Below are 12,095 nucleotides of genomic sequence, written 5' to 3'. Positions count from 1 at the left end.
CCTCGGCCTCCTGGGCGGCTGGGGCAGGTCTCTGATCGCCGCTGCTGTCGGGTTCCCGGTTCAAAGCCAGCCTGGGCGGGCAGGCCTCGGCGCGCGGCTGCAGAGCGCATGCGCGGCTCGGCTACGTGTGGCCCAGGCGAAAGCAGGGGGCGTGGCCGGAACGCCGCCGCCGCCGCCGCGGCCGCCGCCGAGGACGAGCCGCCGTTCCGGGAGGCGCCCGACACGCCGAAGCTGGAGAGGCTGGAGCCCACGACGTTGCAGCTGCCGGAGGACGAGGACGAGGAGCGTTTCCAAGGATGGAAACCTTTCCCGAAGGAAGAAGAGCTGTCCGAGAGGGAGGAGGGAGACGGGCTGGGGCTGCCGATCTTGTTACAGGTAGCCGCAAGCATGGCCAGAGGAGTGGATCCCAACCTCGGTTCTTCCTGCGACAAGGAGGAAGGGAGACGGGTGGGGGAGGGGAGGTGGGCAAAGGGCCGGAGGGGGAGGGAGGGAGGGAAGAAACGCGCGTTAGTCCTCCGATCGCCTCCCAGACGCCCCCACTGCACCCCGTCTCTCGTTGCGGCGCGCCCGCCACCAACTCACCTGACACCCCCAACAGCCCCGGCGCCCGGCTGCTTGCTACTCTACAGGAAGGGACAAGTTGGGCGGCCGGCGTCTGATTCGGGAGCCAAGCGCCACGCTAAGGAAGAGTTTGACAAGTAATCTCACCTAAAACAACACTCGTGCGCACACAAGGCCCCAGACACTTTGAAACAAACCAGCAAAAACTCCAGATCGGGAAGGAAGTTTCCTTGGCCGAGAAACCTGGGGAAACCATTGGATTGCTTTTAAGAAGGCTTCTCCGGTAATCCGGAGAGAGCTTTGAAAATCCTGCCCCGCTGCGCGCGCCCCCCTCCCCCGAAAAAGAAAAAAAAACATTCTGGGTTGTTTCTTCAAGGCCAAAAGGGGTCAAACTGCGAGGTTTCACTCGCCACTCCTTTCCTTGATATTTTATTTTCTGTCTGTCTTTTCTCTTTTTTTGGAAGTACATCTACAATAATAGAAACAAAACGAGTTCAACATACCTGCGACACAAGACGGACTGCGGGATTTTTTTTTTAAGGGGAAGGGAAGAATCTGCAGTTTGCCCAAGAAGAAAAACTTGCTCTCTTTACCACGGCCACCACCACCACCACCCACCACCACCCCCTCCCCAAATCGTCGCCTATAAAATGGGCTGGGCTCAGGTCCCCAGGGCAGGGAGCGGCCAGGCGCTGCGAGGTGGCTGGTCTAAATGCCCTTCGAACCTTTCACAGTGCTGAAAAACGTGACTCGGCCCCCCTCTCCCCCTCTTTCTTTTCTCCAAACTCACTTGTATTTAAAAGAGGTGGGGGGGGGGACGGACGCTCTCAATGGAGAGACTGATAGCCCGTGGCCTGGCCGGGGCGACTTTAACCCCCTCCGATCAGCAATAAAAGGAAACTAATTAAACCAGCAAGAGAAAAATCCTGAGACTCACCCCTAGAAGTGAAGTTGCCATCACACAAAAGTGCCCTCCTCCTCTCAGAGGATCTTTTTTATATTGATAAATCAGAGGCTGTGTTTTTTTTAGAGGTGTGCAATACAATGATCAGTTCCGCCCATTCCACCACAATTGTAGCTCCCTCTCTGGCTTTGAAGTGCCGCGGAGGCGCGGCCAGCCAATCTGCGTCCTCGCCGGGCCGCGCCGCGCGCGCGCCGTGAGGTCATCGGCGCCGTCGCCGGCCGCTGGGGCCGCGGGGAGGGAGGAGAGGAGGGGAGGGGGCCGGGGGTGACTGCGTGTGTTACCGAGTGTGTGTGCAACAGTGTAACTGTGCAAGTGTGACCAAACCTCGGAGATCACAGGCGGAAATGAGGAGGGGTGGGAAAGGGAGAGGTAGCGTCGAAAGCGGGAAGGTGTTGGTGTGACCGTGGAAATGCGTGTGCGACCAAACAGGGGACGAGGGAGCAGAGCAGTAAAAATGCAGCAGGAAGGGTGTGAGTGAACCAGGACGTAACTGAGTCGGGCACATCTCGGGAGGCAATAGGGAAACTGGGGAAAAGTGGGAATGAGGAGAGGTGGGGGTATGTGCGAATGCCTCTGTGTAGTGTGTGTGTGTGTGTGTGTGTGTGTGTGCGCGCGCGCGCGCGCGCGCGCGTGCGTGTCTGTCCGGGTGTGCTCGCGCCTCCAGGCTGGGGGTGGGGAGTAGGAACGACACGGTGTACGTGCGAGAGACCGAGAGGCGACCTGATGAGTGAAACTGACTGCGAAGTTGAGAAAGGCTGAGTAATAAACATTCTCCTATGCCACTACTGTCACCAACTTGCCCCGGCTCCTCGTACCCCAAATCGGCAGATTTCCTTTTCCCTTAACTTCATGGACTCTGCCGCTACATTTTCGTTAAAGAAATCTTAACACCTACCTTTGCTTTCCTGTCTCTCCAATCAAATAAAAAGATCGCAAGTGTGAGGGGCATTTTTAGGGACGCGCTTTTTTGTTTGTGTGCGCGCTTGTGCCCCAGCGTTATTACTTTGATGTGGTAACCTTTTTACTTTTTTTTCTGAGATGGGATTCTGCTTCGGAAGTGTAGGGTCTTACTCTGGGAGAGGAGGTGTGTTCGTCCCGTGGGGTTGAGCAAATTTCACTGCACAGGATTAAGTTCGAAAAGGTTGGGTTCCCCTCCCCCCCCTTTGGATGAGACATTAAGGAGCGTTTTGTGTTGTTGTTGTTTTACACGTCAGAAGTTTTTACAAGCAACCACCGAGCCTCTTTCTGGGGCAGGGAGAGGGGGTGGGGGGGTCAGATTTTGACCGAAAGCTGGGTGTTCTAGTCGTGGAAGAATAGAGATGAGCTTTTGACAAATCTTAGACTACATTTATAGAGGGTCCAGCAAAGATGTAAGAGTAGGTTTGTGCTAATGTCTACACTGAGTTCCGACTTGGTGGATTTTAATCACTTGCCTAACATTTGTGTTGCTAGTTGCCTTGAGAAATACCATGACAAGTGCACCACTAGGGAACTTCTTCAACCACAAAACACACAACACCAGTGTGGGTGGGGGACGCGAGTCCTTAGAGCTATCCAATATATTAAAAAAATCATATATCCAAGTCCAATTTTAAGGTGCAGTGATTAGAATGCAACTAGCTGTTTGTTTTGACCAGGGAGGCATTCTTATTTTATTATTATTGTCCTGGATGTGTCAAGACTCCTGCAGATGGGGGGGGGGGAGAGTCCTTCTGGCTTTTACTGAATAAACTCCAAAGTCAGGTTTCATCGTGCGTGTAAATTTCACTTTGACTTTGATGTTTGTGGTGTGAGTTTCTATTTCTGACCCTTTTGAACATGTGGGGATATTGACTGTACATCATATCTATTGATTAAGGGGGTAAGGTACACTCTCATACTTTGAAGTAAGTGTGAAGTAAATTAATGAACTGCTTTCTTTCTCTGAAGGCTGACGCTTACCATAAATGTCGTGTTTCTCCCAGCATGCTGCTCTGAATGACTTTAGCGTGTTGAGAAGGCGTGACAGGCCAGCCCAGAAGGAGGAAGGGGTGGGGGAAGGAGGGAACTACGTTTAACAAATAAAAGAGAATTAACTTCATTGCTTTGGTCTCCTTCTATAATGATATGCATTTTAAGGACCTAATATACAGTTGTTGAAATTTGGGGTTTAATTGTAATCAATACCATCACCCTCAAAGGTGGAGGGGAAAAAAAGCTTTTGAAGGAAGACTCCTTTCTATGAATGGTTTATCTTTTTATCCTACTATCTTCTGGAAGGAGAGGCAGCACTATTAAAAAGTTAAATGCTGATTCTGAGAGTAAACAGGGGTGTTAACCAGTGTTTCCACAAAAATGTCAGGAATTTTAAAAAAGCAACATCATGTGACTGCAATTTTGAGCTACCTAATTCTAAGATCCCCCCCCCCCCAATTTGGATCATCACTTTAGAATAATAAGTCATTCTTCTGATGACAATGAGTCACAATGTTGGTTTGTATTCTATGAAAATACTAGTTTTTTTTCAATTTGCATAAGGTTGGCTTGCAGCATTTAGGGACTTTGAAGGGTTTATAAGTTCAACTCTTCATTAGTATCATTAATGTATTGTGTTTGTGTGTGTGTGTATGTGTGTGTACACACATTCTATTTACTCCCATTACAAAGTCAAGGTGTCTGTTTCATAGCAGTACTGGCCAAAAGATCTTTTCCCCCTGTATGATTCTGTCTGTGTGTCCACCACCACCACCATGCCCCCCCTCCCCCCCACCAAGTAGTAAATGTTTTCATCATAGAGTCAAAAAGGAATCATATAATTAATCCAAGATGAAAACAGTCACAATCTTGCTTCTCTAGCTGAAATGAACTGTCTTCATCCACTTTGGGGAAGTAACCCCATCTTGTAGGAGTCTTGTCCCACGGGAGGGAACAACTGTAGCCCCTGGTAGCTATAGCCAACAATTCAGGGTGGACTTCAGGTTACCTTTTATGATATTGATCATTGTTCTGTAGTAAAATATTGTGTTATATAGATGTTTGGAAAGGGAGGAAAAGAAAGATAGGAAGTGGAAAGTGCAGGCTGCCTAACATTAATTAAAAGTTTCCCCCACCCCATAGGAAGTTTACTGTGCCATCTGAAAGAGGGGTAGGTGTATATTCTGCTGTTTCTTGCAAACCTGTGTGATCCACTATCAATAAAGCTAAAAATCTATTAGCATTCTGTATGCATCCGCAGCATAAATTTCATTTGAATTTCAAATTTAATAAAGCAGGAGGTTTTTAATCATCCCTGGTTTTATTTGTTTGATATTAACATGCTTATTGACCGGGTCTGGTGACCAGTTTGATCATTACAGGACAGCAAAAAGTTAATTAAAACGACCACAGCCCCTTAATCATATCATCTGTCTCATCCATGTCGCTCTCTTTATTACCGGTGATGATGGATAGTCTCCCAGATTAATTTCTCTGTTTCTTCGATTTGGACAACAGCTTTTGGGACCTAATTTACATCCTGGGAACAACTTGCTCAAGTATTTCTAACACCTTGCAGCTACAATATACATCATCTCCTTAGGTGGGTCAGAGAAAGCGAGTCTTTTTGCAGGAGGGTTTGAAGACTAATCAATGTTCAGATCTGGAGCTCTTAGGCTTTCACAACCAAGCAAGCAAAGGGTTCTAAAAGCAAATTAGAGGCCACCGTCTCTGCTTTTCCTTTTAGGGGGAGGGTGGAGTGAAAAACCCCTCTACTGTTTGGTTACTAGATTAAAATGTGTAGATACAGCGACAAGTAAATAATGACATTTGTAACCATTAAATACAATTAGGAATTTATAGTCGAACACATCAAAGTTATCTAGGCTTTCAACTGTTCGGCAGTGCATCTACACCAAATACAGTTTTGAACGTTCAGTGTGGTCTGATGAATACACACAATGCTAAAGAAACAGAAAAAAAACCCAGAAGAAAAGCGGGGCCCGGGGTGCGGGGGGTTGGGTTGCGGTGGGCAATGTGGGGAAATGTACAGGAACTACAGTGCATCCCTCTTGCCGGGTAAGTAACGTCCAAGCCTGCTCTGAGCATCTCGGTTTCCGGAGCGATGGCCGCGACTCTGCGGATGTTCGAGGCCCAACGAGGGCACTGGGGACGAGTTGTACGTCCCGAGCAAATGGACGTCTGTCCCCAGAGGGAAAGATGGTCCCCAAGCCCTCGCCTCAGTGTGGGGACTTAGCGCGAGAACGCCCAAGCTAAGTAAATCAGGAAAAGCCACGGCTAGGGAGCCGAGCGCCGCCGGCGGCTGCCGAGAGGAGCGAGCTGAGCCAGATTCTGGGGGCTTTCCTGCTCAGGAGTAATCTGGTCAAAGTTTCTTTTCTGTTGGAAAGCAAACCTGGCCTGGCGTAGACCTGTAGATCGCTGAGGGGCGCCTCCCGAGCTGCGGCTCATCCTGGCTCTCAGGTGGCTTTGCTAAAGAAGTTGCCTAACATTTCCTGGGAAGGGAGGTAATAAAAGCCCCCTCGCTGGTGGCAGATTGTTGAGCCGTAGGTGGGAAGGGATCTGGCGGCTAGAGCTCAGAGAAGGTTGTATTTTCCTGATTGGAAAATGGGAACTTCCACGCTGAACAATAGCCCCTATTAGTGAGGTTATTCGGTTTCAAACTGTCCGGCCACATTTACAGCCGAGTCCATACTTTTTCCTGGTTCTGCTTAATTGGGTGTGTTTGCTGACCACAGCGAAGCAGCTCTGACTGGATCTACTTGCCTAGTCGCTCCGTGGGGATGCAGAGCACTGTTTGGGTGACTCCTTTGGGGAATAAAAAAGAAAAAAAAAAGGAGTGGGGAACAGAATATTTCTTTATAGATTTTTTAACTCTTTTTTCTTCCGTTTCTCCTTAATATTTACTTTTATTTCCTTCCCTGCCACTTCAGAACATCAAAAAGTTAGAGACAGTTTAAGAGATTTACACCCTCTAACCTAAAATAGTATAAGCTTTGATTTTTTTTTAGCTGAAGTATCCAAACCGCATAGATTGAGAAAATAAGGAAGACCTGCACATTTATCAAGCAAATTCACAGATAGAAAAAGAATATGAAGGTATTTGCAATCTCAACTACATAGATGGGCTATAGGAAGAAAACAAAACGAGTTTTCCTGTATGTTATCTTTATATACAATCATATATTCATAGTATGTTAATGTGGCTTGTGCTGATCCTACAGTCTTGTACTCTATGGTATATTTCATATTCATCTCTCTGCCAGCCCATAGAGGAAATTGATAATTAATTCTACAACACCACTCACTTCCTTCCTTTCCTTCATGTAAATGAAGGAAATATATGGAGGGAAAAGAGAGTTTGTTCATTTGAAGTGAATGGGTGGGGGGTGAAGTGTATGTGTATTTATTTTTGTGTGTAAGACAGGAGTGAGAAAAGGCAGCTTAGACATTCAGATGAGTGTGTCTCTGATTTTTTTTTCTAGAATAGATTTGTTTCCGTGGTTTTCTCTTCTGATATTATATATTACTTTCTCACAGCTAACCTGCAGAGTTAAAAACTACTAAATTCTGCTCCTCGGCACTATTGATTTCTTTTCATTCTGTTCTGTTACTAGAGGAGGTAATGCTCCCAGATTACCCTGTCCTCTCCACCAGACGGTTGACAATTGCAATCGCGGTTTCAGGAAGATAAATGTTACTTTGGGAATTGTGTTTAATTACAAATAATCTAGGAGCTGCTCCCCGGTTCTGGGTGTAACCACACATGTGTTCAAATCATTGTATAAGGCTTACACATGGGTGATATTTGTGAAAGGGGATACAAGTCACTCTCCCACACCAGAAGGACAAACTGGGATGTTCTCTCACATGCCTTTCCATCAGATCCTGAGAGACAACACAGACCCAAGCGTGGGTTCTCAGTGTACTTTAAAGCCTTTAGGATGGGGATGTTTACTGGAGTTTACTTTCAGGTCAGTTTATTAAAATGAAGATGTAAAACTGGCCCTTCTTTAAGATGGCAAAAATCCCTTTCATAAATCCATGCATGTAGGAAATATAGTTTTAATCTTACGTCATGTGAAATTTTTAATAATTCCTTTCCCCTGACCTCGCTTAATTTTTTTCCCACAGTTCCTTCTGCAACTCAGCTGAAACCCTGTGTATGCGTGCGTGTGTGTGATTCTCTGCCTCTATGGCAGTTCAATTAGTGTTGTTTGTGTGTGTGTGTGCTCGCTTCTTTCTAATAGTCTTATTAACAAGAAAAAAGGTGGTGAACAGGTTATTCTCTTAACCTGACCTGGCTGTAAGTGTAAGATGAGCAGCACTGAACAGATGTCCCCCATTTAAGCCGTTCTTTTCCCACATGCCTGCTGGATATTGCAGTAGCGCAGGAAGCTCCCTTCAAACCTGGCCCATTTCAGGCCATAATGGCCACGTTATTTCGGCCCAGTGAACACGAACAAAATCGCGTGCTTTAGAATCATTCGACTCTGAGTCCAGGAAAAGCAGGGGGTGTGGTGGCAGTGGGGGTGGCTAGGGAGGGAGGAAGGGAGAGGGGGGGTGCGATCTCATCTCGGATGGCAGGAAAAGAACTTGCTCAAAAGAATTTTTCCCTAGCAAATATGGTATAATTTACAGCGCAACTTAATAATCCGAGGGGCAATGCAAAAGCCCTTTGCGTTGTAAACCGCTTCTAATTACCTGCCAGAGCAATTAGCTTACTATCACGAAGAAATTAGATCGCTCAATGTAGCATAAATAATGCGAATAATTTTGTAAGAAGAATGGAAAGCGAGACCTGGTGTTTCTTTATAAGGAAATAACACCTCGTACTGTACGAGCCCTCCATGAACACAATATTAATGTCTAGGCATGCATGGCAATGAGTCCGAGCAGGAGCCCTCTGGCTGCGGTTCAGCACTTTTTCCGTTTACGTATGCGGGGTGAAAGTCGGCTTCCAGGCGTTCGATCTCCAGCCTTCCAGCTTGCAGTAATTAACACATAGCGACTTCAATGGGAAAACCTGTTTTGCAGATGATTTTTACAATGCAGCTTTATGTCTCATTTGGCAGTTTAAATAGCTGGAGTTGTTTTCTGGCTTCATCTCTTCTATCATCTGTTGAGCATATTTTGCTTAGAATATTGAATCCCAACCAAAACTTAGGCACAGGCGGTTGCTGACTTTTATTTTCTTCAGTGGGAGGATACTAGGGGCTACTTTGAAGTATAAAGAGTTCTTGCAAGGTTGTGCAGGTGCTGGCACAGAGCTAACTGCTTTCTTAAATGGATCTGAGAAATATAGTGGAATGGTTGCTGCGTGTGTTTCACTTTAGGTTTTTATTTTAATCTACCTGAATCATGCTTTATATTTAGCTGTTTTCTCTTATTTAGCATTTTTCTGTCTATCTAAAGATTCCAACTGTGAGTTCACACACTTTTCAGCAAAGGAAATCACGAATAAAGCTGTACCTAATTTTGGAGAAAGCTGACAGCACATTAAGGTGTCTGAAAACACCACCAAGCTCTTTGAAATTTACTAGGTTTGTAAATTACAAATGAGACTACAGCTTCAAAAGGTATTTAGAAACAGAGTATGTGTGCCAACATCACCACACACACACACACACACACACACACACACACACACACACACACACACACTGTTGCCCCAAAGTCTACAGCTTTCTAAAGCCATCAAGTGAGGGAAGGGAAGGGAGTCCTGAAACTCCTTTCCTGGTAAAGCAGATAGATCACACGTTTGTGTCAAATTGAATAGGCCAGGAGAGCTTCTGTATTATTCAAACTGGATTTCTGTATTGGTCACAGAACAAGTGCTATGTGAACCTGAGTTATACTTGATGCATCACATCGGGGGTGGAGGTGTGGGGTCAGAGGAAGTCCCAGCCCCACCCCCACAGCCACCTGGGGCCAAAGGTGGCCCTCCCCTACCACACCTTCCCCACCCCCAGCTCATCCCTTTGCTCAGATAGCTTTGGCCTAGGCTGTTACTTAAACATCTTTCCCCATTGATTTCTGTGAGGTTTGCAGGGCATCACAACAGTTTTGGCTGACTGGGGGTAGAGGGCAGACATCCATTTTTCTTCTCCTTAGAAAACACAGACTTGTGTGAACAAGAAAATCTATATGGAAACTGAAGGAATCCAAGTGATTCATTTCATCAGTCCAAGCTACAAATAAAGAATTTCTGTGAATAGTGTCAGTCCCCCCATCTTGTTTAGATAGAAACATCACCTTTCAGTGGATATTTCCATCTGAGGCTAGACACACTGGGGGCAGGGGTTGGAGGGTGGGCAGAGTTTAAGACTAAAGAAAAAGGAGTCTAGGTAGCAGAAAGCTCCTCACTTCCAGTGTAAAAGGTGCTAGGAATAAAATGTTGGGTAGAGATGGGATTTCTCATCTGGAATTGGAAGTGAGGGCTTGGCCTTGAGGCCTGTAGACATTCTCACATCTGGTGAGGAGTGTATCATTGTACATTTTATTTAAGGTTTGGCAAGTTCTCATTCCTGTACTCACCAAGGTACACTTCAAGAGGAAATAAAATCTTGATTCTTGCTTACCAATCCTGGAAAAGGAAGAAATGTTCAGGTAACTTGCTGAATTGTGGTTTCTTTCTCTCCAACATTGCATCACCCCCACCAGCAACACTGGCCATGAAAATTCTTCACCTCAAAAGACAAATTCTATCTCAGACTCCTTGGCCCACCTAAAGAGCCTGTCTCATTTCCATCCCAAACAAGATCTAGGATTGCAGGTTTCCTATCAGGGGAGACAGAATCAACGTGCTCCTCTTATAAGGCCAGTGCTTAGCCAGCAATAGACAAATGTTATCTTTCTTTTTTTTAAATTTATTTTGTTGTAAAGATACAAATGTTATCTTTCTTTCCCTTTTCCTTTGGCCTTCATAAAATGGACCTTTCTTTTATCCTTCCTTTTTATTTTTTAAAGGGAGAAAACAGGGCATTCCTTAAGGTAAAAGAAATAACTGTGGAGGCTTATAAAGCAAACACATTGGTCTTTGATCAACACTGAAGAAAGCAAACATTTGAAGAATCCAAACCAACACTTTGGCGCCTATACTTGGCCTTTACAGCTCTTAAATGGAGTGCCCATTACCTTTTCTGTAGAAGATACTGTGGTATTCTAACTTACACCTATGCCCACCTCACCCCCATATATTCTTAGTAAAGCTGGAAAAAGTTGCTTCCAAAACAAAAACAAAAAATGATTTTCACTAGTTCTGGCCAATGTCCATTTATTTGAAGCTTCTATAGATAAGAACACAGAAGAACTAATGAGTTTACTTCAATTGCGTTTCTGCTTGCTTGTGTTCTGGAAGGCTTCTAAGCTTTATGAAAAGAAGTAAAAACAGTCATCTCTGGGCACTATCCCTGAGCTTTCTCTACTCCAGGCTAGCTCTCTACCCCTTTTTGCCACAGCTTCACTTCCGGTTTTCTGGTGGTTAATTGGAGATAAGAGTTTCACGGACTTTCCTGCCCTGGCAGGCTTTGAAACTTTGAAACACTATTCTCAGATCTCAGCTTCCTGAGTAGCTAGGATTACAGGTATGAATCACTAGTGCCCCACTAACCAATTTTTTTAAGCCAAAAAACAACAACAATCCTCACTTGCACGGTGGATTTTATTGACTGGTATTATAGGATTGAAAAAAGTATTTTGTCCTATTTCATAATCTTAATTCACATGAGCAAATATGACTTAAAGCAAGATAAAATATAGTATTCAAAACTTCAAAATGGACATTGGATGTTCCCCAATAAACTTAAGCTCCGAGGATCAGAATTTCCTTCACTTAACCTCATGTCAAGATTTAGGAACAGAAATTTCAAAATGGGTGGGAGAAATTGTAGGTTTAGAACTGGCTTTGTAAGGCCTGCTCTGCCCCAGTTGGTAGTTCTGTTAGATTGGAGAAACGAGGGCATCAGAATCAAATAATGTATTCACACCTAGCTGCGACTTTTAGAGCAGGGTCCACTCGGAGAGCCAAGATTAGCTGCGCTTTCCGGCGGCTACTTGTCGGGCCTCGCTTTCAGTTTTACTTATACTTAGGGTGTTTGGCCATACGGATTTACCAGTATCTAGCTGTCTCGTTCCCCTGCAATGACCACCTAGAACTCCAGGACGAAAGATGGCCACAGAAAGCGCAAGAAGGAGTAGGGTGGGCGCACCCTACTCAGGCTAGCGCGGGCATCCACCCCCAGGGGGACAGCCGCCGAGCTTCCCAGACTGCAAGCATCCTCAGGAAGGCTTGTCAGCTTTAAGGACTATCCTGTCCGGGGGCGGGGTGGGGCTGTGGGGTGGAGACTAGGGTCGAATGTGAGTCGTGAGTAACGTTCCCCACCAGTCAAGATCACGAAGACCGGATCGACGTGGATCAGAGAGGCCGTCCAAGGGAAGAGCGACAGCTCCAGGCAAGAGCCGTCGGGTTTTCCAGCACCGTGGGCCTCGGCGTTTCAGATCTTTTCCCCTAGCCAGCAGTCACAATATTTGCACTCCCTTTCTTCCCGGCTGGCCACCTCCTCTCGCTTTCCTTCCTCTTCCTCATGAACCGCCCCCC

At 46.0% G+C, this 12,095-nt stretch overlaps 1 protein-coding gene across 1 annotated transcript in view; it reads right to left on the bottom strand.

The window, feature by feature from the left end:
• Window positions 1–1,519, bottom strand: part of Sp8 (Sp8 transcription factor) — a 2,638-nt gene extending 1,119 nt beyond the window's left edge. Inside the window, exons 1-3 of the mRNA XM_013024012.1 lie at window positions 1,499–1,519; window positions 163–422; window positions 86–121 (exon numbers count right to left, since the gene is read on the bottom strand). Of these exons, the coding sequence (XP_012879466.1) occupies window positions 86–121; window positions 163–422; window positions 1,499–1,519 (317 nt within the window). The remainder of the gene's footprint in view (window positions 1–85; window positions 122–162; window positions 423–1,498) is intronic.
• Window positions 1,520–12,095: the final 10,576 nt, after the last annotated feature.

The sequence above is a fragment of the Dipodomys ordii genome, unplaced genomic scaffold (assembly GCF_000151885.1).
Source record: "Dipodomys ordii isolate 6190 unplaced genomic scaffold, Dord_2.0 Scaffold72, whole genome shotgun sequence".
Classification (NCBI taxonomy): domain Eukaryota; kingdom Metazoa; phylum Chordata; class Mammalia; order Rodentia; family Heteromyidae; genus Dipodomys; species Dipodomys ordii.
This window is presented reverse-complemented; position numbering and strand designations above follow the sequence as displayed.